Here is a 26,510-nt window from a genome sequence, read left to right on the forward strand (position 1 = left end):
ACTATTTTTTAAAAATAATCTCCCCATCTCCCTTTTATGATTCTGATTGGCTGCATTAGAGATCAATGTTTTGTTTCAGTTTTAAAGAGATAGACAGCTTTAACATGTGCCAATTACTGGAAGCATGTACCATATGTTGCTACGTTTCCATCCAATTGGCGACAGATTTTCATGCGAATATTCTAGAATCCACATAAAGGAAATATTACATTTTTCCACAAGTGGTGTGTTTCCACCTAAATGACTTGCTGTGGATACAAATCAGTGCCTGATGACATGGTGCACACTAAATGTAGGCCTACTTTTTCCCGTACGTTTTGTATGTACCGAATAAAAATCTAAAGTCCATTGTGTTTCCATCGCATTTTCAACTCTACCATAATGTTGCATTAAATAGCAAATGTGCCTACTCAGGTCTTGGCCCGTGAGCTCTAGCCAATCGCTCGCAGATAAAGTGCGGGTAGGCTAGTCTACATTTTATTATTATGGATAAGAGCAGAATATTTGTATTTTGTCAAATGGCAGTCAAGCATTGATCATCATGTCACCAGAATAAGACCGTGCACTTTACCCACCCTGTGAAGTTTATCATAACTTATTCCATCTGTAGCCTAATAAACTGCATGGTTTCCAGAGTCATAGTGGGAGGACCATCACACACCATATCATCGCGTGACTCCAAGTTTACTTTAATATGATGGTTATTATATCAACATTTGCGCATAAAGGCGTTTCCACCGCCATTTATCGCATAATTAATTTGACTGACACAAAAAGATCCCACCATGCGAACGAACAAATTATGTCGGGATTTATACAATTATCCCAAAACTTCCTGTTTCCATCATAGCTGTCATGTTTTTTTGGGTTTTTTTTATGCATACAAACTGTGGATGGAAAAGTGGTTCGTATGGGTGTTTACTGTGGTATGATGCAGCGTTCATGTATTAGCCGGAACTTGGAACATCGGAAGTTGTAGTTATACACGTGCCGTCTTCAATCAGTTAGCAAGTCAGACATTTCCTATTTTCCTAGTTCGGACTAGCATGTGATGCGTCATAAAACCTGCGAAATTCCTGAGGAAATTCCCAGATCAAATCCTAAACACCTGGCTCCCTCAGAACAACAGATCTATACGTGCTTTATTTCAAAGGGATATTGTATCTATTCCTTATGTCACAACTTACTGGAATACATTTGTCAATAATATCTGTTGGAAAAAAGTCTGGTTATTACCACACAAATACCTGCTTGTTAACAATGTCAAAGAGGTCTCTTTCAGAATGATCCATAAGTATTACCCTGCGAATCATTACCTGAAGAAACTCAAAAAAGACATTAACATTAACTGTACTTTTTGTGTTGAGCATCCAGAAACAGTTTTGCATTTATTTTTGCATTGTCTACATGTAAAGAAATTATGGCAAGATATTTATAGTTTTATAATTGTTAATATTCTTGGCTTTTGTTTTTTATGGGAGAATATGCTTCTCGGTTTCCTTAACTATAATAAGGATAAAGAAAAACAAATGTACCTCATAAATCTAATTGTGCTAATGTAAAAATGTCATATTCATAAATGTAAATTCACTAATAAATTCCATGTTTTCTATAAGGAATTCGAGCAGTACATTAAGACCAATCTACATTCTTCCAATAAGAAAGCAATCAATACATGTACTTTAACTGTACTTTTTGTGTTGAGCATATATTTTAAGGTCTTTGTATAATCTGTAATTTGTTGTACCCCCTAGCATATGTTATCATTGTCTGTTTGTATACTTATTGTCTCTGGATAAGAGCGTCTGCTAAATGACATAAATGTAAATGTAATGTGCAATAAAACAATAAAATAAAATAAACTTTCCGTAACACCGATTGGATAATACTTATTTCCGCATGCCTCTTCCGAACTGTTGCGCATGCCTCTTCCGAACTGTTGCGTTTGCTTTTTTGTAGCCTACTGTCTGTACATTTTAACGTAGAAGTCTGTTCTCTGTGATTTAGTTTCTCTCGTCAAAGGTAAGGCAATCTTTTATTTATAACAGTGGTGATACAGCCTTTATACCAACACCTCAGAAAGGAGAAGGAAATTAACTTTAAACTTCATGCAGATTAATGACGTGACGCATGAAACATGTCTCGACTGGGCTATGGAAACATGAAATGCTGGTAACATTTGATAAATGCCGACAGACAATTGTTTCGTTCGACATGGTGGGATCTTCTTTTGTGAGTCAAATTAATTATGCGAGAAATCGCGGTGGAACCGCCTTTATGCGGAAATAGGCTATTGATATAGTTAATAACCATCATAACGAAGTAAATTTGGAGGCACGCCATCATGATATGTTGTATGGTCCTCCCACTACGATTCGGGAAAGCATAGTTTATTAGGCTACATTTAAAATCAATTATGATGAACCTCACAGGGTGAGGGTGTGAATGTGCAAGGTGATGAACTTGATGATCCCTTCCAATGAATATCGAGAGTCTTATTCTGGTGACATGATTATCGATGCCATGGCTGCTGTTTGACAAATAAAAATAATATCGCTCTTATCCATAATAATCTCATAATGTTGGTAGCGTCTGTGAGCGGTTGGCTAGAGCGCATGTGCCAAGACCAAAGTGGGCACATTTGCTATTTAACGCTAACGCAACAGTTTTTGTGACAAAACCATAGTTGTGTTCGAAATACTATACTAACCGTACTATTTGTGACGTAAATTGAGTATATAGTATGCTTATTGGTCATAGTATGGATATAGTAAGTATGCCAAAAGTTCCCGAATGTCCTACTGGTAGTACTGTTGGAAAAAATAGGAAGCATACCAGCAGTGGACACTATTTCCGTATTTTAGGGCCCATAATGCAATTCTTCTGGAAATGGGCGTTGCTTCACGTCGTTGAGCAATGTAATGACTTTTCAAATAAGTTACCTTACACATAATGTTGGCTGACAATTTGTTATCTACGCTATCCTTACGAACCACATAGCATATCATTACAGCAGGTAATATGTTAGCTAGCTACCTAACGTTAGTTGGCTACTAATACATCAAACTTGCCAGCATGTTAACTAGCGATATGCTATTTAACTAACTACGCAACGTTGATTGACTTCATTATTCCCGTCATTCTTAGTTTAGCTAAGTGGTATAGTCGTTGTGCGTTCTCAATGGACATTCGGGTGCTTTCGTAAATTCGCTCTGGCTATCTACTCCGCTTTCAGAGCACTCTCGTCTGAGTGTACCACAGCGCAGAATAATTGATGAATTTACGAGCGCTCAACACCGGTTGAATATGGCCGGTGTCAGTAAACGTCGGCAAAAAAGCGTAATGAAATTGTTGCCAGCAGCGCAGTTACAGTCACCAACGCTCTGGATAACATGAAAACTGCCGAACCAGCTCTGCTAGGGCGAGGAAAATAGTCAGAGTGAGGTGTTCTCTCATTTGTATCTGGAAGTAGCTAGCCAACGTTAGCTTGGGTGCTTGACTGACGTTGTAAGGACAGAACGCTCGAATCAACCCTACTCCTCCGCCCGAGCGTCAAGTGTGCGCTCCGAGAACGAAACGCTCTGAATTTACAAACGGACAATCTGACAACGCTCTGAATTTACAAACGCCCTGAGCGCACTCTGGCACTCCAGATTGAAGTTAAGAACACAATCGTAACATTTCTAGCTAGTAACTAACAAGCTAGCAAGAGGTTGCATAGCAACAGCATCAACTTCCGGTAGACAGTCGAAAAGGATACCGTTCGTTTACAGTATACTAAAATGAACTAATAGTATATAAACTCGGCAAAAAAAGAAACGTCCTCTCACTGCCAACTGCGTTTATTTTCAGCAAACTTAACATGTGAAAATATTTGTATGAACATAACAAGATTCAACAACTGAGACATAAACTGAACAAGTTCCATAGACATGTGACTAACAGAAATTGAATAATGTGTCCCTGAAAAAAAGGGGGGGTCAAAATCAAAAGTAACAGTCAGTATCTGGTGTGGCCACCAGCTGCATTAAGTACTGCAGTGCATCTCCTCCTCATGGACTGCACCAGATTTGCCAGTTCTTGCAGTGAGATGTTACCATGTCCACCAAGGCACCTGCAAGTTCCCAGACATTTCTGGGGGGAATAGCCCTAGCCCTCACCCTCCGATCCAACAGGTCCCAGACGTGCTCAATGGGATTGCGATCCGGGCTCTTCGCTGGCCATGGCAGAACACTGACATTCCTGTCTTGCAGGAAATCACGCACAGAACGAGGAGTATAGCTGGTGGCATTGTCATGCTGGAGGGTCATGTCAGGATGAGCCTGCAGGAAGGGTACCACATGAGGGAGGAGGATGTCTTCCCTGTAACGCACAGCGTTGAGATTGCCTGCAATGACAACAAGCTCAGTCCGATGATGCTGTGACACACCGCCTCAGACCATGACAGACCCTCCACCTCCAAATCGATCCCGCTCCAGAGTACAGGCCTCGTTGTAACGCTCATTCCTTCGACGATAAACGCGAATCCGACCATCACCCCTGGTGAGACAAAACCGCGACTGGTCAGTGAAGAGCACTTTTTGCCAGTCCTGTCTGGTCCAGTGACGGTGGGTTTGTGCCCATAGGCGACATTGTTTCCGGTGATGTCTGGTGAGGACCTGCCTTACAACAGTCCTACAAGCCCTCAGTCCAGCCTCTCTCAGCCTATTGCGGACAGTCTGAGCACTGATGGAGGGATTGTGCGTTCCTGGTGTAACTCGGGCAGTTATTGTTGCCATCCTGTACCTGTCCCGCAGGTGTGATGTTCGGATGTACCGATCCTGTGCATGTGTAGTTACACGTGGTCTGCCAATGCGAGGACGATCAGCTGTACGTCCTGTCTCCCTGTAGCGCTGTTTTAGGCGTCTCACAGTACGGACATTCCAATTTATTGCCATGGCCACATCTGCAGTCCTCATGCCTCCTTGCAGCATTCCTATGGCACGTTTACGCAGATGAGCAGGGACCCTGGGCATCTTTCTTTTGGTTTTTTTCAGAGTCAGTAGAAAGGCCTCTTTAGTGTCCTAAGTTTTCATAACTGTGACCTTAATTGCCTACCGTCTGTAAGCTGTTAGTGTCTTAACGACCGTTCCACAGGTGCATGTTCATTAATTGTTTATGGTTCATTGAACAAGCATGGGAAACAGTGTTTAAACCCTTTACAATGAAGATCTGTGAAGTTATTTGGATTTTTACGAATTATCTTTGAAAGACAGGGTCCTGAAAAGAGGACGTTTCTTTTTTTGCTGAGTTTAGTATGTAGTATACAGTATGCTATTATGGGTATTCGAACACAGCTCATCAGTAGAGTTGAAAATGCGATGGAAACCCATTTAATTTGTATTTTTCATTCGGTACATGGGAATTAAATGGTAAAAGTTATTTTTATGTACCCTACGTCATACGCACAGCCTTTTATCCGCAAAAAGTCAGTTTGTTGGAAACACATCCCTGAGGGGAAATGCGTATATTGTTTTATGCAGATTTTAGAACATTTGCATGAAAATCTGTCGCAAATTGAATGGAAACCTAGCTACTGTTTGGAAATGGGGCAGAACCGTTGTGTTGAGATAGGGGTAATGGGGCAGGGAGGACAACAAGCTGATACATGCCAGGCATATGAAGGTGAATTATATTATCCATGTTGTAGCCATGTAATTGTTTCAATAATAGACATACATTTTCATAATACGTTTACTGTTATTGTTCACTGGTCTAGATGGCCCAGTGGGGCCAGCTGAAACTACTGGATCCTAAATACCAGGAGCAGGTCCAACAGCTCTATGATGACTCCTTCCCCATGGACATCAGACAGTACCTCAGCAAGTGGATTGAGAGCATCGACTGGTAAGCAAGCAGGGATGAAGACTGCAGGGAGGCTGCTGTAAAATGGATTTACAAAGATCTATTCTATTTGACCAGTATTCTACACTACTCTTTTCAATTATATCTGTATTTTATTGTATTTCATCTCTTTCATCCAATCTTAATTCCCGTGTAAATCCATATCTATGTAGAGATAATGTTGCTGTTCTGATACTGATATACAGTATGTCAATGATCCAATCCATAGGGATTATGTGGCTGTTGAGGAATCCCTGGCTACTGTCCGCTTCCACGATCTCCTAGCCCAGCTTGATGACCAACACAGCCGCTTCGCCCTGGAGAAAAACCTCCTGCGACAACACAACATCCGCAAGCTCAAGAGAAACTTCCAGGTTTAGTATGAGCTCAGTCACATCTTTTCAGTACAGACCTTACTGCCAGTGGCCTTCCATACTTTATTGCTTGTATGTTACAGGAATGATCAATTAGAAGTTATACCTCTTGCTGCTAATTTCCCCTTTTAACTCCTGAAATATATTGATTTTGAATGAGTTGTTGATGTGGAATTCATGACCCCACTCTCAGTAAATGTTTTTTTGGGGTTTGTAGTAATAAAGTACACACTTTCACAGGACCGCTTTCAGGAGGATCCTGTTCACATGGCCATGATCATCTCCAGAAACCTGAAGGAGGAGCAGAGGATTCTGGCTGCTGCCAAAAGCATAGAGGTGCCCTACATTGACTTGTATTGACATACATTGTAATTAATAAAATCACCACACGTCTTTCTCTATCCATGCTGTCAGATATTGGAGATGATCCATAACTGTATATTGGAGCGTTTACATGCTTTAACTGTGCAGTTAAATGAACAGTATTTTGTTCTCAGACCGACAGAGAAAACACACAGACTAGCATGGTTCTGGAGAAACAAAAGCTGGACAACAAAGTCAAAGACATGAAAAACAAGGTTCAGGTGAGTTAACATTTCCATCATATACTATATGTTGATTGTTTCCTGGTGGAACAAGTCCATCAGTGATTTGCAGTACATGTTCATGCATGTCAGGTTTGTCATCTATCTGATCCAACACGTTTATCTCACTTGCTAGGAAGCGGATCAGAATATAAAGTCTCTGGAATACCTTCAAGACGAGCATGACTTTAAGCTAAATACTCTTAAGAACAGAGGTAAGGTGTTTTATTCTCAATCTGTAATAGATCATCATCTATTTACAGGAATCTGTGTTTCAAGTATAGTCAGTAAGTGAATGTTTTTCCTTCTCTCACTTTAGAACATGAAATTAACGGGCTGACACCGAAACAGCTGGAACATGAGAAGCTGCTGATTGTAGAGATGTGTTTCAAGCTGAAGTTCAAGAGAGGGGTAAGAGGGGTCATGAGGGGTCATGATGAGGCTAAACAGTGACATTCGACCATGACTTTGTACTGTGAAAAATAAAATGCAATGACAAAAAACATGAATAATCATGCATCAAGCACCACTAAGAATAACATGTATCATAGTCTCAGTCTGAATGACTAAGAGTGTATTATCTAGTTATAACCAGCATGCTCATATTGAAGAGTAGATGACGGTTATAGAGTAAATAATAACTATACGTTTGTTGTTGTCGCCCTCCACAGGAAGTGGTTGGCCAGTTGGCAGAGGTGCTTAACATGGCAGAGGCGGTCCAGTCAGACCTGATCTCAGAGGAGCTGCCTAAGTGGAAAAAGAGGCAGCAGAGCTCCTGTATCGGAGGACCACCCAACGCATGTCTGGACCAACTGCAGAACTGGTGAGGAGGCTAGTTCATTATTTTGGGTGTGTTGGCTGATGAAGCAAAAATATGCATTTTGGTTCTCTCCAAACAAATGGAAAATACATTTATTATTTTTCTTCATCTTCTTCTTCTTCCCCTGTAGGTTCACAGCGGTGGCGGAAAGCCTGCAGCAGGTGAGGCAGCAGCTGAAGGAGCTCCAGGAACTAGAGCAGAAGTACACATACGACAATGACCCAATCACACAGCAGAAAGGCTTACTGGAGGGGCGGGCCCTGGCACTGTTCCGGAACCTCCTAGAACGGTGAGTGACACCACACCTGTATTCCGATTTTGAATTAATTATCTCTCTCTCTCTCAATATATATATATATACACTGCTCAAAAAAATAAAGGGAACACTAAAATAACACATCCTAGATCTGAATGAATGAAATAATCTTATTAAATACTTTTTTCTTTACATAGTTGAATGTGCTGACAACAAAATCACACAAAAATTATCAATGGAAATCAAATGTATCAACCCATGGAGGTCTGGATTTGGAGTCACCCTCAAAATTAAAGTGGAAAACCACACTACAGGCTGATCCAACTTTGATGTAATGTCCTTAAAACAAGTCAAAATGAGGCTCAGTAGTGTATGTGGCCTCCACGTGCCTGTTTGACCTCCCTACAATGCCTGGGCATGCTCCTGATGAGGTGGTGGATGGTCTCCTGAGGGATCTCCTCCCAGACCTGGACTAAAGCATCCGCCAACTCCTGGACAGTCTGTGGTGCAACGTGGCGTTGGTGGATGGAGCGAGACATGATGTCCCAGATGTGCTCAATTGGATTCAGGTCTGGGGAACGGGCGGGCCAGTCCATAGCATCAATGCCTTCCTCTTGCAGAAACTGCTGACACACTCCAGCCACATGAGGTCTAGCATTGTCTTGCATTAGGAGGAACCCAGGGCCAACCGCACCAGCATATGGTCTCACAAGGGGTCTGAGGATCTCATCTCGGTACCTAATGGCAGTCAGGCTACCTCTGGCGAGCACATGGAGGGCTGTGCGGCCCCCCAAAGAAATGCCACCCCACACCATGACTGACCCACTGCCAAACCGGTCATGCTGGAGGATGTTGCAGGCAGCAGAACGTTCTCCACGGCGTCTCCAGACTCTGTCACATGTGCTCAGTGTGAACCTGCTTTCATCTGTGAAGAGCACAGGGCGCCAGTGGTGAATTTGCCAATCTTGGTGTTCTCTGGCAAATGCCAAACATCCTGCACGGTGTTGGGCTGTAAGCAAAACCCCCACCTGTGGACGTCGGGCCCTCATACCACCCTCATGGAGTCTGTTTCTGACGGTTTGAGCAGACACATGCACATTTGTGGCCTGCTGGAGGTCATTTTGCAGGGCTCTGGCAGTGCTCCTCCTGCTCCTCCTTGCACAAAGGCGGAGGTAGGAGTCCTGCTGCTGGGTTGTTGCCCTCCTACGGCCTCCTCCACGTCTCCTGATGTACTGGCCTGTCTCCTGGTAGCGCCTCCATGCTCTGGACACTACGCTGACAGACACAGCAAACCTTCTTGCCACAGCTCGCATTGATGTGCCATCCTGGATGAGCTGCACTACCTGAGCCACTTGTGTGGGTTGTAGACTCCGTCTCATGCTACCACTAGAGTGAAAGCACCGCCAGCATTCAAAAGTGACCAAAACATCAGCCAGGAAGCATAGGAACTGAGAAGTGGTCTGTGGTCACCACCTGCAAAACCAGGCCTTTATTGGGGGTGTCTTGCTAATTGCCTATAATTTCCACCTGTTGTCTATTCCATTTGCACAACAGCATGTGAAATGTATTGTCAATCAGTGTTGCTTCCTAAGTGGACAGTTTGATTTCACAGAAGTGTGATTGACTTGGAGTTACATTGTGTTGTTTAAGTGTTCCCTTTATTTTTTTGAGCAGTGTATATACAGTCATGGCCAAAATTGTTGGCACCCCTGAAATTTTTCCAGAAAATGAAGTATTTCTCACAGAAAAGTATTGAAATTACACATGTTTTGCTATGCACATGTTTATTTCCTTTGTGTGTATTGGAATAACACAAAAAAAAACAGGAAAAAAGCAAATTTGACATAATTTCACACAAAACTAAAAAAATGGGCCGGACAAAGTTATTGGCACCCTTTCAAAATTGTGGATAAATAAGTTTGTTCCAAGCATGTGATGCTCCTTTAAACTCACCTGGGGCAAGTAACAGGTGTGGGCAATCTAAAAATCACACCTGAAAGCAGATAAAAAGGAGAGAAGTTGACTCAGTCTTTGCATTGTGTTTCTGTGTGTGCCACACTAAGCATGGAGAACAGAAAGAGGAAAAGAGAACTGTCTGAGGACTTGAGAACCAAAATTGTGGAAAAATATCAACAATCTCAAGGTTACAAGTCCATCTCCAGAGATCTAGATGTTCCTTTGTCCACAGTGCGCAACATGATCAAGAAGTTTGCAACCCATGGCACTGTAGCTAATCTCCCTGGACGTGGACGGAAGAGAAAAATTGATGAAAGGTTGCAACGCAGGATAGTCCGGATGGTGGATAAGCAGCCCCAAACAAGTTCCAAAGAAATTCAAGCTGTCCTGCAGGCTCAGGGTGCATCAGTGTCAGCGCGAACTATACGTCGAAATTTGAATGAAATGAAACGCTATGGCAGGAGACCCAGGAGGACCCCACTGCTGACACAGAGACATAAAAAAGCAAGACTACAGTTTGCCAAAATGTACATGAGTAAGCCAAATTCCTTCTGGGAGAACGTCTTATGGACAGATGAGACCAAGATAGAGCTTTTTGGTAAAGCACATCGTTCTACTGTTTACCGAAAATGTAATGAAGCCTTCAAAGAAAAGAACACAGTACCTACAGTCAAATATGGTGGAGGTTCAAAGATGTTTTGGGGTTGTTTTGCTGCCTCTGGCACTGGGTGCCTTGACTGTGTGCAAGGCATCATGAAATCTGAGGATTACCAAAGGATTTTGGGTCGCAATGTAGGGCCCAGTGTCAGAAAGCTGGGTTTGCGTCCGAGATCATGGGTCTTCCAGCAGGACAATGACCCCAAACATACTTCAAAAAGCACCCAGAAATGGATGGCAACAAAGCGCTGGAGAGTTCTGAAGTGGCCAGCAATGAGTCCAGATCTTAATCCCATTGAACACCTGTGGAGAGATCTTAAAATTGCTGTTGGGAAAAGGCACCCATCCAATATGAGAGACCTGGAGCAGTTTGCAAAAGAAGAGTGGTCCAAAATTCCGGGTGAGAGGTGTAAGAAGCTTATTGATGGTTATAGGAAGCGACTGATTTCAGTTATTTTTTCCAAAGGGTGTGCAACTAAATATTAAGTTAAGGGTGCCAATCATTTTGTCCGGCCCATTTTTTGAGTTTTGTGTGAAATTATGTCAAATTTGCTTTTTTCCTGTTTTTTTTGTGTTATTCCAATACACACAAAGGAAATAAACATGTGCATAGCAAAACATGTGTAATTTCAATACTTTTCTGTGAGAAATACTTCATTTTCTGGAAAAATTTCAGGGGTGCCAACAATTTTGGCCATGACTGTATATACACAGTACCAGTCAAAAGTTTGGACACACCTACTCATTCAAGGGTTTTTCTTTATTTTTACTATTTTCTACATTGTAGAATAATATGGAAGACATCAAAACTATGAAATAACACATATGGAATCATGTAGTAACCAAAACAGTGTTGAACAAATCAAAAGAGTGTGCAAAGCTGTCAAAGGCAAAGGCTATTTGAAGAATCTCAAATATAAAATATATTTTGATTTGTTTAACACTTTTTTGGTTACTACATGATTCCATATGTGTTATTTCATAGTTTTGATGTCTTCACTATTATTCTACAATGTAGAAAATAGTAAAAATAAAGAAAACCCCTTGAATGAGTAGCTGTGTCCAAACTTTTGACTGGTATTGTGTGTGTGTATATATACACTACCGTTCAAAAGTTTGGGGTCACTTAGAAATGTCCTTGTTTTCGAAAGGAAAGCAATTTCTTTGTCCATTAAAATAACATAAAATTGATCAGAAATACAGTATATACATTGTTAATGTTGTAAATGGCTATTGAAGCTGGAAACGGCTGATTTTTAATGGAATATCTACATATGCGTTCAGAGGCCCATTATCAGCAACCATCGGTCCTGTGTCCCAATGGCACATTGTGTTTGCTAATCCAAGTTTATCATTTTAAAAGGCTAATTGATCATTAGAAAACCCTTTAGAAATTATGTTAGCACAGCTGAAAACGGTTGTGCTGATTAAAGAAGCAATAAAACTGGCCTTCTTGAGACTAGTTGAGTATCTAGAGCATCAGCAATTGTGGGTTCGATTACAGGTTCAAAATGGCCAGAAGCAAATAACTTTCTTCTGAAACTCGTCAGTCTATTCTTGTTCTGAGAAATGAAGGCTATTCCATGCGAGAAATTGCCAAGAAACTGAAGATCTCGTACAACGCTATGTATTACTCCCTTCACAGAACAGCGCAAACTGGCTCTAACCAGAATAGAAAGAGGAGTGGGAGGCCCCAGTGCACAACTGAGCAAAAGGACAAATACAATAGAGTGTCTAGTTTGAGAAACAGATGCCTCACAGGGCCTCAACTGGCAGCTTCATTAAATAGGACCCGCAAAACACCAGTCTCAACGTCAACAGTGAAGAGGCGAGTCCGGGATGCTGACCTTCTAGGCAGAGTTTAAAAGAAAAAGCCATATCTCAGACTGCCCATCTTAATCTTTTATTTTTAAACCCCTTCAGTCAATAGCTTGTGGCTCCTCCATTAGCAGCGATAACTTCGACAAAACGTCTCCTATAGCCAGTAATCCGTTTCTGACATCTGTTTTGAGGGCTTTTTGCCCACTCCTCCTTACCGAACATAGGTCAGGACTTTGACTTGGCCAACCCAAAACACAAATCTTCTTTCTCCGGAGACATTCTTTGGTAGATTTGCTTGCATGCTTTGTGTTATTGTTGTTGGAAGACCCATTTTCAGCCCAGCTTTAGGTCCTTGGCTGATGGCCTGACGTTCTGTTCAAGAATCTCCTGTTATACCTCAGAATTCATGGTTCCCTTAATGATGTGGAGTCGTCCAGGTCCAGAGGAGGAAAAGCAGCCCCAGATCTTGACATTTCCACCACCATGCTTGACAGTTGGGATAAGGTTATTTTGGCGGTAGGCAGTGTTTTTGCCAAACATAGCGGTGTTGATTGTGACCAAAAAGGTCAATTTTGGACTCATCGGTCCAGAGAATGGACTTCCAGAAACCTTCAGGTTTGTCCAGGTGGTCTCTGGCAAAGTTAAGATGGCCAGTTTGGTTATTTTCTGACAGCAGAGGCTTCTTCCTAGCAACCCTCCCATGAATGGCATTTTGATTGTGTTCTTCTTATTGTTGAAGCATGCACAGTTACCTGAGATGCAGCAAGGGAGGTCTGCAAATCTCTAGATGTTATGTTTGGGTTGGCTTTTACCTGATTTATTATTGTTATTGTGGCTCTTGGGGATATTTTGGTATTTTGGAAGGGCATCCACTTCTAGGCTGAGTTGCTGTCATGTTAAATGTTCTCCATTTGTAAATTATTTGCCTCACAGTGGACTGATGGAGCTCAAATCTTTTTGAGATTATTTTATAGCCTTCCCCAGACTGATGTGTTCTCACTACCCTCGTCCTGATGTCTTCTGAGATTTCCTTTCCTCTCGGCATGGTGTGCTTTGCATTCACCTGGATGGGTAACACCAAACTGACCAGGTTTCTTATATATATTTATCAGAGTCCCGCCCATACTCTTTCCTAACGATCTCTCCTTTGATTGGTTTATTTGGTAGCTCATTTTTTACCCACCTGATTCTACTTACCTACTTGATTTAACCAAAGCAACCTGGGGTTCACTTATTTTTGCACCTGCACTAATTCCTTTTTAATTTGGTTTTTCTACACATTTCCTATACACCAACATATGATATTGTTAAATATAAACCTGTTATGCCAGATCAAAAAGACTGGTTCTGATTAAATGAAGATTTCATGGTAAAATTTAAAAAATCTGTAATTACACAAGGGGTTCACATACTTTCAAGCAGCACTGTGTGTGTGTGTGTATATATATATATATATATATATATATATATATATATATATATATATATATATACAGTGAGGGAAAAAAGTATTTGATCCCCTGCTGATTTTGTACGTTTGCCCACTGACGAAGAAATGATAAGACTATCATTTTAATGGTAGGTTTATTTGAACAGTGAGAGACAGAATAACAACAAAAAAATCTAGAAAAACACATCAAAAATGTTATAAATTGATTTGCATTTTAATGAGGGAAATAAGTATTTGACCCCTCTGCAAAACATGACTTAGTACTTGGTGGCAAAACCCTTGTTGGCAATCACAGAGGTCAGACGTTTCTTGTAGTTGTCCACCAGGTTTGCACACATCTCAGGAGGGATTTTGTCCCACTCCTCTTTGCAGATTTTCTCCAAGTCATTAAGGTTTCAAGGCTGACGTTTGGCAACTCGAACCTTCAGCTCCCTCCACAGATATTCAATGGGATTAAGGTCTGGAGACTGGCTAGGCCACTCCAGGACCTTAATGTGCTTCTTCTTGAGCCACTCCTTTGTTGCCTTGGCCGCGTGTTTTGGGTCATTGCCATGCTGGAATACCCATCCACAACCCATTTTCAATGCCCTGGCTGAGGGAAGGAGGTTCTCAACCAAGATTTGACGGTACATGGCCCCGTCCATTGTCCCTTTGATGCGGTGAAGTTGTCCTGTCCCCTTAGCAGAAAAACACCCCCCAAAGCATAACGTTTCCACCTCCATGTTTGACGGTGGGGAGGGTGTTCTTGGGGTCATAGGCAGCATTCCTCCTCCTCCAAACACGGCGATTTGAGTTGATGCCAATGAGCTCCATTTTGGTCTCATTGAACCACAACACTTTCACCCAGTTCTCCTCTGAATCATTCAGATGTTCATTGGCAAACTTCAGACGGGCCTGTATAAGTGCTTTCTTGAGCAGGGGGACCTTGCGGGTGCTGCAGGATTTCAGTCCTTCACGGCGTAGTGTGTTACCAATTGTTTTCTTGGTGACTATGGTCCCAGCTGCCTTGAGATCATTGACAAGATCCTCCCGTGTAGTTCTGGGCTGATTCCTCACCGTTCTCATGATCATTGCAACTCCACGAGGTGAGATCTTGCATGGAGCCCCAGGCCGAGGTGTCACGGTTTCGGCCGAGGCTGCTCCTCCTCCTGGTTCGGGCAGGCTTCGGCGTTCGCCGTCCCCGGAGTATTAGCTGCCACCGCTCTATGTGTCTGCATTTGATTGTTTTTGTCTGTCTGTATCACCTGTGTCCATTTGTGTATTGATTACGTGTCCTATAAGTTCCTTGTTTTGTTCTAGTAATTTTGTGTGTTGTTACTTCCTGCCTTTGTGTCGGAGCTTTGTGTTTGCTCCCGTTTTGTTTCGTGTATTAGTGTTTACGCGTGTGCGTATTTTTCCCTCGCCTCGTTGTTTGTTTTGAGGTCGGAGGTTTCCACTTACATTTTGATGACTATTAAAGTCTGTTGGACTTTACCTCTGTGTCCTGCGCCTGACTCCTCCACCACATCCACATCGGTATTTATGACACGAGGGAGATTGACAGGTCTTTTGTGTTTCTTCCATTTGCGAATAATCGCACCAACTGTTGTCACCTTCTCACCAAGCTGCTTGCCGATGGTCTTGTAGCCCATTCCAGCCTTGTGTAGGTCTACAATCTTGTCCCTGACATCCTTGGAGAGCTCTTTGGTCTTGGCCATGGTGGAGAGTTTGGAATCTGATTGATTGATTGCTTCTGTGGACAGGTATCTTTTATACAGGTAACAAGCTGAGATTAGGAGCACTCCCTTTAAGAGTGTGCTCCTAATCTCAGCTCGTTAGCTGTATAAAAGACACCTGGGAGCCAGAAATCTTTCTGATTGAGAGGGGGTTAAATACTTATATCCCTTATTAAAATGCAAATCAATTTATAAAAAATTTTACATGCATTTTTCTGGATTTATTTGTTGCTATTCTGTCTCTCACTGTTCAAATAAACTACCATTAAAATTATAGACTGATCATTTCTTTGTCAGTGGGCAAACGTATAAAATCAGCAGGGGATCAAATACTTTTTTCCTTCACTGTATATACCCAAATGCCTCTATACAGTATATCACCTCTAAATTATTTGTGTCTCTATGGTGTGTCTCAGTTCCTTGGTGGTGGAGAGACAGCCCTGTATGCCCACACATCCACAGAGACCCCTGGTGCTGCAGACAAAGATGCAGTTCACTGTCAAGCTCAGGTAAGCACAAACACAACAGCACCTACCATCTGTAGTTCCTCCCATCTGTAGTTCCTATGGATCTGTCCAGGCCTGGTTGAGTTTTGATTTGTATTCGCTCTCCTCTAGATTTCTTGTGAAGCTCCAGGAATTCAACAATAAACTCAAAGTGAAAGCCTTTTTAAACAAGTAAGTAAATGAGTGTTGTGTGTTATGTCCTGCTCTTGAATTTGTGATGTGAAAACCTAACTTAATTAAATGCACTTTTTTTTTTCCTCTTTAAGTTCTCTCCCTAAATTCCCTAATCTCAACGTTCGGAAATTCAACATATTGAAAAGCAACCCAAAGGTTATGAGTATGGAGCAGTACAATGGAAGCTTGGCTGCAGAGTTTTTACATTTGGTAAGCTAGCACCATTTCAAATGGCATACATGGCACTAAATCTGAATGACTGTCCATTTGGACCTGCACTGTCATTACTCCTTACAGCAGGGTTCCCCACATGGCGGTCATTTTATTTGTTAAAGTTGTATTTCTTATTTATTTTTTACTGTAAAAACACCAGCAAATCAGCTCCAAGTGATTTTAATTTAGAAAATCTGTTCTAAAATATTACCATGCATATTAAATAAATATGTGACTGTATACAAATGTAAGCAAGGTTTGAAATTGTTATGTTTTAGTCAAATATTATATCTGTTTGGGCTTCTTGCGGTCAATTTGTAGTATACAAATTATTTGTAATTATGTTCCGGCACCCTGACCATCCGCTCAAGAAAATATCGGCCCGCGGCTGAATCTACAGTAGTTGATGATCCCTGCATTACAGTTTATTCTTTGATCTCAACACAGAAACTGCAAGAGCAGAGAGTGCCTGGAAAAGGAAAGAAAGAGGTGAGAGACCTAAGAGAGCTGGTTTCTGATTGGTCTTAATGGGCTATAATGACCATGTAATCTGTACAGTATTTGTGAATTTCATGATAAATACTAAATACAGTCTGGTGCGGATTATGTTTGCTCTGTCTGTCCATGTTATTCCAGGGGCCTCTCATTGTGACAGAGGAGCTGCACTCCATCTGCTTTGAGTCTGAACTCCGCCAGTCAGGTCTGGAAATCAAACTAGAGGTAAGTGGTCTGAAATATAGAGACTACACTTCCATTTTCATGAGGTCCAACAGCACTCTGGCCTTATTTAATTTGATCTTGATTTTCTCCGGCCTCTGGTCCTTCTTAGACCATCTCCCTGCCAATCGTGGTCATCTCCCACGGCAGCCAGCTAACCAGTGGCTGGGCCTCCATCCTGTGGTACAACATGCTGACCAGCGAGCCCCAGGTAGAGGACCTCCCCTCTGGTTTCTCTCAAGGTTCCTTCCTTCTAGGGAGCTTTTCCTTGCCTTGAAGGCGCAATGCTGGGTTACTGTCAAGCACTTTAAAAAGGAGTGATTGATTTGTTGTAACAGAACCTGGAGTTCTTCCTGAGCCCACCTACAGTGTCCTGGGGTCAGCTGTCTGAGGTGCTGAGCTGGCAGTTCTCCTCTGTCACCAAGAGGGGACTCAATGATGAGCAGCTAGGTATGCTGGCTGACAAACTACTGGGCCAGAAAGCACAGAGAAATCCTGAGGGCCTTATCCCCTGGACCATGTTCGGTGCTGTCAAGGTAGGTTATGATTACAGTACACAGAATATAGAATATTTGGTCTCACTTTAAACAAAGTACAACTGATAAAGGAATTATATAGCATACATAAATGCTTCATAAACACTACATAAATGCTTCACAAATGGTGTAGAAAGGGTGACAACAAATCCCACTGTAGGGTGACTTGCCAAATGTGACATAATGCACAATATATGTTTATACCCCATTTATAAAATATGACATATACTTATAGATGATTTGTGAAGCATTTATGTAGTGCTTATGAAGCCTTTATGTATTCTATATAAAGCCTTCATAAGTTGTACTTTGTTTAACATATTTACAGTTCATAAAGATATATAAGGAAGATATCTAGTAAGTGTTTCCCTGTATCTACTATAGAGCCAGAGTGAGAAGAGCTTTCCCTTCTGGCTGTGGATCGAAGCCATCCTGGACCTCATCAAGAGACATCTGCTGTCCCTGTGGAACGATGGGCGAGTTATTCTTGACTCTTTTTGGAGTTCCACCTTACAAAAGCAAACAACTAGTGGTCTTATAGGGATGCCATATTAGCCGACTGGCTACATTTACAGACATGATGAACAATGTGCATTGTCCCTGCCTACTAAACCGAATACAGTAATAGAAGTACCAAAGGAAGTAATAAAGACATGTTGCTTGTTCTCTCCCACTACAGCTGCATCCTGGGCTTTGTGAGTAAGGAGAGGGCAAAGACCATGCTGACTGGGAAGTGTCCAGGTACGTTCCTGCTGCGCTTCAGTGAGCGTAGCAGAGAAGGAGCCATCACATTCACTTGGGTGGAACACGACCTATACGGTGAGTAGCACACACACTGGAGCCATTTAATATTAAAGGTGCTATTTTTTTATTTTTTTATTTTATTTAACCTTTATTCTAGCAGGGTGGAATCCTGGGTGGAATCCAGAAGGCAGGATGGTAGTATAGAAAGAACCAACCCAAAAAATAAAAATAAAAACTGACTTGCCCAAAAAGCACCAATCCATTAAAATGTAGATTATTCTCAAGATGGTTCCATAAGTGAGGTGCGAAGAAACTAAAATCCCTTTTACCTAAATCTCTAGTGACAGAAGGAATTTCAAGAGTTAACCATCCCTGTGACTTAGTATGGTATCTCATACTTCTATAGGTTAGTAACAATGTTAGGTAAAGGCAGTTTTTTTTGCAAAAGGGCTTTCTAAATTAACACAATGCATTGTTTCGACCTATGCGACGTCAAAGAGGGCCAGCCGACTTTCTGATAGAGAATGCAATGATGAGTGCTAAACCTGTCGCCAGTGATATAGCTGTCGCCCATGTTCCACAGATAAGCCTGTATTCCATGCGGTGGAGCCCTACACCAAGAAGGAGCTGTCTGCCGTCTCTCTGCCTGACATCATCCGCACCTACAAGGTGATGGCAGCTGAGAACATCCCAGAGAACCCACTCCGCTTCCTCTACCCAGACATCCCCAAAGACAAGGCCTTCGGAAAGTACTACGCCAGGGCCTCAGAGGGTAAGCAGCCAGCGACCTTTTTGTTTCAAATCATAGATTATTTACAGGGACTCGTGAGAAGGTCACCCGTGACTGTGAGGTAAAGCATTTATGAAATTAATAGGATTTAACTTCTAATAAAAAAAAAATTCAAAAGAAGATTTTTGGGGGATGCTTTCCTATAGCTCTGATGCATTTCAGACACCTCAAACCATACTTCCTTTCGATTTATTTTTGGCCATGTATGAATGGGTTATTCAGTGTGTTTCTATGGGCTAATAGCAGTAAGGTCAAATTCAATCTTTCATCAAATACTTTTTATATATTTTAGGGGGATACCTAAAGGGGTCATAAAACTCTAAATCAAATACCTAAATGGTCCATCTTATGATCATAATAAAACAATTTTATATGTTAGCTTTGTAGATATCGCCTTAGACTCCTAGGGGTTAAGCTTGTGGGCATCGTAGAGCAAAACAGCTGAACGGTAGAGGGTGATATTTGTTTCTGGCTCAAACCGTTCGGACTTGAGAGGTTTATGCAAAAACGCAGAAGTCTCTATCTTAAACAGACAGAATTTTATGGCCGTGTTTCTTTAAATGTTGATTAGAAAATAGAAACGATACAATTAGGGATTCTATTTCTATGTTTAAAATCCCCTCAATGACCATGTCTGGTAAACCTTTGGGAATGTTTATTATTACCAACACCTCTGTCTTACATCTGGTCCACCATTTTGTTTTTCAGCATCTGAGCCCATGGACGTGGAGAGTCCCATCGACACAGGATACATAAAGACATTTTTCATATCAGTGTCAGAATTGTAAGTTCAGAGTAGGCTACCCTTCATACGTTACAGATATCTTAATATATTACATATAGGCTAAAGGTACAACAAAATGTGTATTTAATACAGGAAGACATTTTATTTGCAATATTCTGGTTTGGGTATAATCCATTATCTGATTTAACTGACTGTTATTTTCGGAATGTGTTTTAGTCACCCAAGTGGACCAGTGCTCCATTGTTGGAGGGGAAGTCCTAAGGATATTGTTTGCTGCTGTGGTAAGTGCAATTTCCCGTCTGGGGCTTTACTGGGATAAACAGTAAACTCATTTGTACAGATGTAGCCTGGCTGTACAGTAGGGGAGAGTGGGGTATGTTGAGCAATGTTTTACATTCAGCATTACTATGTCAAGGGAAAAAAGGGTTCTAAAAGGGTTCTGTGGCTGTCCCCATAGGAGAACCCGTTTTGGTTCAAGGTAGAACTATGTTAGGTTTCATGTAGAACCCTCTGTAGAAAGGGTTCTACATGCAACCCAAAAGGGTTATATCTGGAACCAAAAGGGGTTATTCAAAGGGTTCTCCTATGGGGACAGCCAAAGTACCCTATTTGGTTCTAGATAGCACCTTTCTTTCTAAGAGTGTAGTATTCTTTCTAAAAAAGCTATCTACACTGAACAAAAATATAAACGTAACATGTAAAGTGTTGGTCCCATGTTTCATGAGCTGAAATAAAAATTCCCAGAAATTTTCCTTACGCACAAAAAGCTTAATTCTCTCAAATTTGTTTACATCCCTGTTAGTGAGCATTTCTCCTTAGCCAAGAGAATCCATCCACCTGGCAGGTGTGGCATATCAAGAAGCTGATTAAACAGCATGATCATTACACAGGTGCTGGGGACAACAAACGGCCACTTTAAAATGTGCAGTTTTGTCATGCAACACAATGCCACAGATGTGTCAAGTTTTGAGAGCGTATAATTGGCATGCTGACTGCAGGAATGTCCACCAGAGCTGTTGCCAGAGAATTTAATGTTAATTTCTCTACCATAAGCTGCCTCCAAAGTCGTTTTAGAGAGGAGTATTTCTGTCTATAATAAAGCAATTTTTTGCAGAAAAACGTATAATAATAATAATAATAATAATAATATGCCATTTAACAGACGCTTTTATCCAAAGTGACTTACAGTCATTATTCTGATTGGCTGCTCAGTGGGTGGGCCTGGCTGCCAGGTGGGTGGGCCTATCCCTCCAATACCCACCCATGGCTGCACCCCTGCCCAGTCATGTGAAATCCATAGATTAGGGCATTATTTATTTATTTCAATTTACTGATTTTTCTTATATGAACTGTAACTCAGTAAAATCTTTTAAATTGTTGCATTTATGTTTTTGTTCAGTATACAGTGAGGGAAAAAAGTATTTGATCCCCTGCTGATTTTATACGTTTGCCCACTGACAAAGAAATGATCAGTCTATAATTTTAATGGTAGGTTTATTTGAACAGTGAGAGACAGAATAGCAACAAAAAAATCCAGAAAAATGCATGTACATTTTTTTATAAATTGATTTGCATTTTAATGAGGGATATAAGTATTTAACCCCCTCTCAATCAGAAAGATTTCTGGCTCCCAGGTGTCTTTTATACAGCTAACGAGCTGAGATTAGGAGCACACTCTTAAAGGGAGTGCTCCTAATCTCAGCTTGTTACCTGTATAAAAGACACCTGTCCACAGAAGCAATCAATCAATCAGATTCCAAACTCTCCACCATGGCCAAGACCAAAGAGCTCTCCAAGGATGTCAGGGACAAGATTGTAGACCTACACAAGGCTGGAATGGGCTACAAGACCATCGCCAAGCAGCTTGGTGAGAAGGTGACAACAGTTGGTGCGATTATACGCAAATGGAAGAAACACAAAAGACCTGTCAATCTCCCTCGGCCTGGGGCTCCATGCAAGATCTCACCTCGTGTAGTTGCAATGATCATGAGAACGGTGAGGAATCAGCCCAGAACTACACGGGAGGATCTTGTCAATGATCTCAAGGCAGCTGGGACCATAGTCACCAAGAAACAAATTGGTAACACACTACGCCGTGAAGGACTGAAATCCTGCAGCACCCGCAAGGTCCCCCTGCTCAAGAAAGCACTTATACAGGCCCGTCTGAAGTTTGCCGATGAACATCTGAATGATTCAGAGGAGAACTGGGTGAAAGTGTTGTGGTTAGATGAGACCAAAATGGAGCTCTTTGGCATCAACTCAACTCGCCGTGTTTGGAGGAGGAGGAATGCTGCCTATGACCCCAAGGTTGAGAACCTCCTTCCTTCAGCCAGGGCATTGAAAATGGGTTGTGGATGGGTATTCCAGCATGACAATGACCCAAAACACACGGCCAAGGCAACAAAGGAGTGGCTCAAGAAGAAGCACATTAAGGTCCTGGAGTGGCCTAGCCAGTCTCCAGACCTTAATCCCATAGAAAATCTGTGGAGGGAGCTGAAGGTTCGAGTTGCCAAACGTCAGCCTCGAAAACCTTAATGACTTGAAGAAGATCTGCAAAGAGGAGTGGGACAAAATCCCTCCTGAGATGTGTGCAAACCTGGTGGCCAACTACAAGAAATGTCTGACCTCTGTGATTGCCAACAAGGGTTTTGCCACCAAGTACTAAGTCATGTTTTGCAGAGGGGTCAAATACTTATTTCCCTCATTAAAATACAAATAAATTTATAACATTTTTGACATGCGTTTTTCTCGATTTTTTTGTTGTTATTCTATCTCTCACTGTTCAAATAAACCTAACATTAAAATTATAGACTGATCATTTCTTTGTCAGTGGGCAAACGTACAAAATCAGCAGGGGATCAAATACTTTTTTCCTTCACTGTATATATATACACTACCAGTCAAAAGTTTGGACACACCTACTCATTCAAGGGGTTTTCTTTATTTTTACTATTTTTTACATTGTAGAATAATAGTGAAGACTTCAAAACTATGAAATAACACATATGGAATCATGTAGTAACCAAAAAAGTGCTAAACAAATCAAAATTTATTTTATATTTGAGATTCTTCAAATAGCCACCCTTTGCCTTGATGACAGCTTTGCTCACAATTGGCATTCTCTCAATCAGCTTCATGAAGTAGTCACCTGGAATGCATTTCAATTAACAGGTGTGCCTTCTTAAAACTTAATTTGTGGAATTTCTTTCCTTCTTAATGTGTTTGAGCCAATCAGTTGTGTTGGGACAAGTAGGGGGGTATACAGAAGATAGCTCTATTTGGTAATAGACCAAGTCCATATTATGGCAAGAAAATATCAAATACAGTGGGGGAAAAAAGTATTTAGTCAGCCACCAATTGTGCAAGTTCTCCCACTTAAAATGATGAGAGAGGCCTGTAATTTTCATCATAGGTACACGTCAACTATGACAGACAAAATGAGAAAAAAAATCACATTGTAGGATATTTAATGAATTTATTTGCAAATTATGGTGGAAAATAAGTATTTGGTCAATAACAAAAGTTTCTCAATACTTTGTTATATACCCTTTGTTGGCAATGACACAGGTCAAACGTTTTCTGTAAGTCTTCACAAGGTTTTCACACACTGTTGCTGGTAATTTGGGACATTCCTCCATGCAGATCTCCTCTAGAGCAGTGATGTTTTGGGGCTGTCGCTGGGCAACACGGACTTTCAACTCCCTCCAAAGATTTTCTATGGGGTTGAGATCTGGAGACTGGCTAGGCCACTCCAGGACCTTGAAATGCTTCTTACGAAGCCACTCCTTCGTTGCCCGGGCGGTGTGTTTGGGATCATTGTCATGCTGAAAGACCCAGCCACGTTTCATCTTCAATGCCCTTGCATTTTCACTCAAAATCTCACGATACATGGCCCCATTCATTCTTTCCTTTACACGGATCAGTCGTCCTGGTCCCTTTGCAGAAAAACAGCCCCAAAGCATGATGTTTCCACCCCCATGCTTCACAGTAGGTATGGTGTTCTTTGGATGCAACTCAGCATTCTTTGTCCTCCAAACACGACGAGTTGAGTTTTTACCAAAAAGTTATATTTTGGTTTCATCTGACCATATGACATTCTCCCAATCCTCTTCTGGATCATCCAAATGCACTCTAGCAAACTTCAGATGGGCCTGGACATGTACTGGCTTAAGAAGGGGAACACGTCTGGCACTGCAGGATTTGAGTCCCTGGCGGCGTAGTGTGTTACTGATGGTAGGCTTTGTTACTTTGGTCCCAGCTCTCTGCAGGTCATTCACTAGGTCCCCCCGTGTGGTTCTGGGATTTTTGCTCACCGTTCTTGTGATCATTTTGACCCCACGGGGTGAGATCTTGCGTGGAGCCCCAGATCGAGGGAGATTATCAGTGGTCTTGTATGTCTTCCATTTCCTAATAATTGCTCCCACAGTTGATTTATTCAAACCAAGCTGCTTACCCATTGCAGATTTAGTCTTCCCAGCCTGGTGCAGGTCTACAATTTTGTTTCTGGTGTCCTTTGACAGCTCTTTGGTCTTGGCCATAGTGGAGTTTGGAGTGTGACTGTTTGAGGTTGTGGACAGGTGTCTTTTATACTGATAACAAGTTCAAACAGGTGCCATTAATACAGGTAACGAGTGGAGGACAGAGGAGCCTCTTAAAGAAGAAGTTACAGGTCTGTGAGAGCCAGAAATCTTGCTTGTTTGTAGGTGACCAAATACTTATTTTCCACCATAATTTGCAAATCAATTCATTAAAAATCCTACAATGTGATTTTCTGGAGAAAAAAAATCTCAATTTGTCTGTCATAGTTGAAGTGTACCTATGATGAAAATTACAGGCCTCTCTCATTTTTTTAAGTGGGAGAACTTGCACAATTGGTGGCTGACTAAATACTTTTTTCCCCCACTGTAAGCGAAACGACAGTCCATCATTACTTTAAGACATGAAGGTCAGTCAATCCGGAAAATGTCAAGAACTTTGAACGTTTCTTCAAGTGCAGTCGCAAAAACCATCAAGTGCTATGATGAAACTGGCTCTAATGAGGACCGCCACAGGAAAGGAAGACCCAGAGTTACCTCTGCTGCAGAGGATAAGTTAATTAGAGTTACCAGCCTCAGAAATTACAGCCCAAAGAAGTGCTTCACAGAGTTCAAGTAACAGACACGTCTCAACATCAACTGTTCAGAGGAGACTGTGTGAATCAGGCCTTCATGGTCGAATTGCTGCAAAGAAACCACTACTAAAGGACACCAATAATAAGAAGAGACCTGCTTGGGCCAAGAAACACGAGCAATGGACATTAGACCGGTGGAAATGTGTCCTTTTGTCTGGAGTCCAAATTGGAGATTTTTGGTTCCAAATATAAAATATATTTTGATTTGTTTAACACTTATTTTGTTACTACATGATTCCATATGTGTTATTTTATAGTTTTGATGACTTCACTATTATTCTACAATGTAGAAAATAGTAAAAATAAAGAAAAACCCTTGAATGAGTAGGTGTGTCCAAACTTTTCACTGGTACTGTATATAAAAAAACTCTACATAAAAATGAAGAAAGTTACCATAGTCTTAGAAGAAGGCTATAGCTAGTGTTAAACATTAAACAAGATTCTTCAAAGTAGCTCAACCAGCTTCACCTGGAATGCTTTTCCAATAGTCTTGAAGGAGTTCCCACATATGCTGAGCACTTGTTGGCTGCTTTTCCTTCACTCTGCAGTCCAACTCATCTCAATTGGGTTGAGAAAATAGAAATGATAAAATTAGGGATTCTATTTCTATGTTTAAAATCCCCTCAATGACCATGTCTGTTAAACCTTTGGGTATGTTTATTATGACCAACACCTCTGTCTTACATCTGGTCCACCATTTTGTTTTTCAGCATCAGAGCCCATGTACGTGGAGAGTCCAACCGGCACAGGATACATAAAGACATTTTTCATATCAGTGTCAGAAATGTAAGTTCAGAGTAGGCTACCCTTCATACGTTACATATATCTTAATCTATTACATATAGGCTAAAGGTACAACAAAATGTGTATTTAATACAGGAAGACATTTTATTTGCAATATTCTGGTTTGGGTATAATCCATAATCTGATTTAACTGACTGTTATTTTCGCAATGTGTTTTAGTCACCCATCTAGACTTCAAAACAAAATGATGCTCATGCCGCCAGACGTGTTTGAAGAGCTGGAACGTCAACTCCATTGTTGAAGTGGAAGTGGATGTTATTGCTTCTGTGGTAAATGCAATTTCCCCTCTGGTGCTTTACTGTGATAAACAGTAAACTTATTTGTACAAATGTAGCCTGGCTGTACAGTAGGGGAGATTGGGGTATGTTGAGCAATTTTTTACATTCAGCATTACTATGTCAAGGAAATGTACACTCTTAGAAGAAAGGGTTCCAAAAGGGTTCTGTGGCTGTCCCCATAGGAGAACCCTTTTTTGTTCCAGGCAGAACCCTTTTTGGTTCCAAGTAGAACTTTGTTAGGTTCCATGTAGCACCCTTTCTACCTGGATCCAAAAGGGTTCTATCTGGAACCAAAAGGGGTTGTCATGACTCTCATG

At 41.4% G+C, this 26,510-nt stretch overlaps 1 protein-coding gene across 1 annotated transcript in view; it reads left to right on the forward strand.

Annotated features, from left to right (window-relative positions):
• Window positions 1–26,253, forward strand: part of LOC311118428 (uncharacterized protein) — a 52,775-nt gene extending 26,522 nt beyond the window's left edge. Inside the window, exons 23-44 of the mRNA XM_084193231.1 lie at window positions 5,759–5,886; window positions 6,113–6,257; window positions 6,498–6,593; window positions 6,755–6,841; window positions 6,978–7,056; window positions 7,161–7,252; window positions 7,513–7,664; window positions 7,792–7,950; window positions 15,933–16,025; window positions 16,134–16,193; window positions 16,289–16,406; window positions 16,857–16,898; window positions 17,046–17,129; window positions 17,239–17,337; window positions 17,465–17,662; window positions 18,047–18,138; window positions 18,342–18,481; window positions 18,990–19,178; window positions 19,905–19,980; window positions 20,158–20,222; window positions 25,822–25,897; window positions 26,075–26,253. Coding sequence (XP_084049357.1) covers window positions 5,759–5,886; window positions 6,113–6,257; window positions 6,498–6,593; window positions 6,755–6,841; window positions 6,978–7,056; window positions 7,161–7,252; window positions 7,513–7,664; window positions 7,792–7,950; window positions 15,933–16,025; window positions 16,134–16,193; window positions 16,289–16,406; window positions 16,857–16,898; window positions 17,046–17,129; window positions 17,239–17,337; window positions 17,465–17,662; window positions 18,047–18,138; window positions 18,342–18,481; window positions 18,990–19,178; window positions 19,905–19,980; window positions 20,158–20,222; window positions 25,822–25,897; window positions 26,075–26,156 — 2,352 coding nt within the window. The 3' untranslated portion in view covers window positions 26,157–26,253. The remainder of the gene's footprint in view (window positions 1–5,758; window positions 5,887–6,112; window positions 6,258–6,497; window positions 6,594–6,754; window positions 6,842–6,977; window positions 7,057–7,160; window positions 7,253–7,512; window positions 7,665–7,791; window positions 7,951–15,932; window positions 16,026–16,133; window positions 16,194–16,288; window positions 16,407–16,856; window positions 16,899–17,045; window positions 17,130–17,238; window positions 17,338–17,464; window positions 17,663–18,046; window positions 18,139–18,341; window positions 18,482–18,989; window positions 19,179–19,904; window positions 19,981–20,157; window positions 20,223–25,821; window positions 25,898–26,074) is intronic.
• The last annotated feature ends 257 nt before the right edge of the window (window positions 26,254–26,510 follow it).

Source organism: Coregonus lavaretus, assembly GCF_964263955.1.
Source record: "Coregonus lavaretus genome assembly, contig: HAP1_SCAFFOLD_3368, whole genome shotgun sequence".
Lineage (NCBI taxonomy): Eukaryota > Metazoa > Chordata > Actinopteri > Salmoniformes > Salmonidae > Coregonus > Coregonus lavaretus.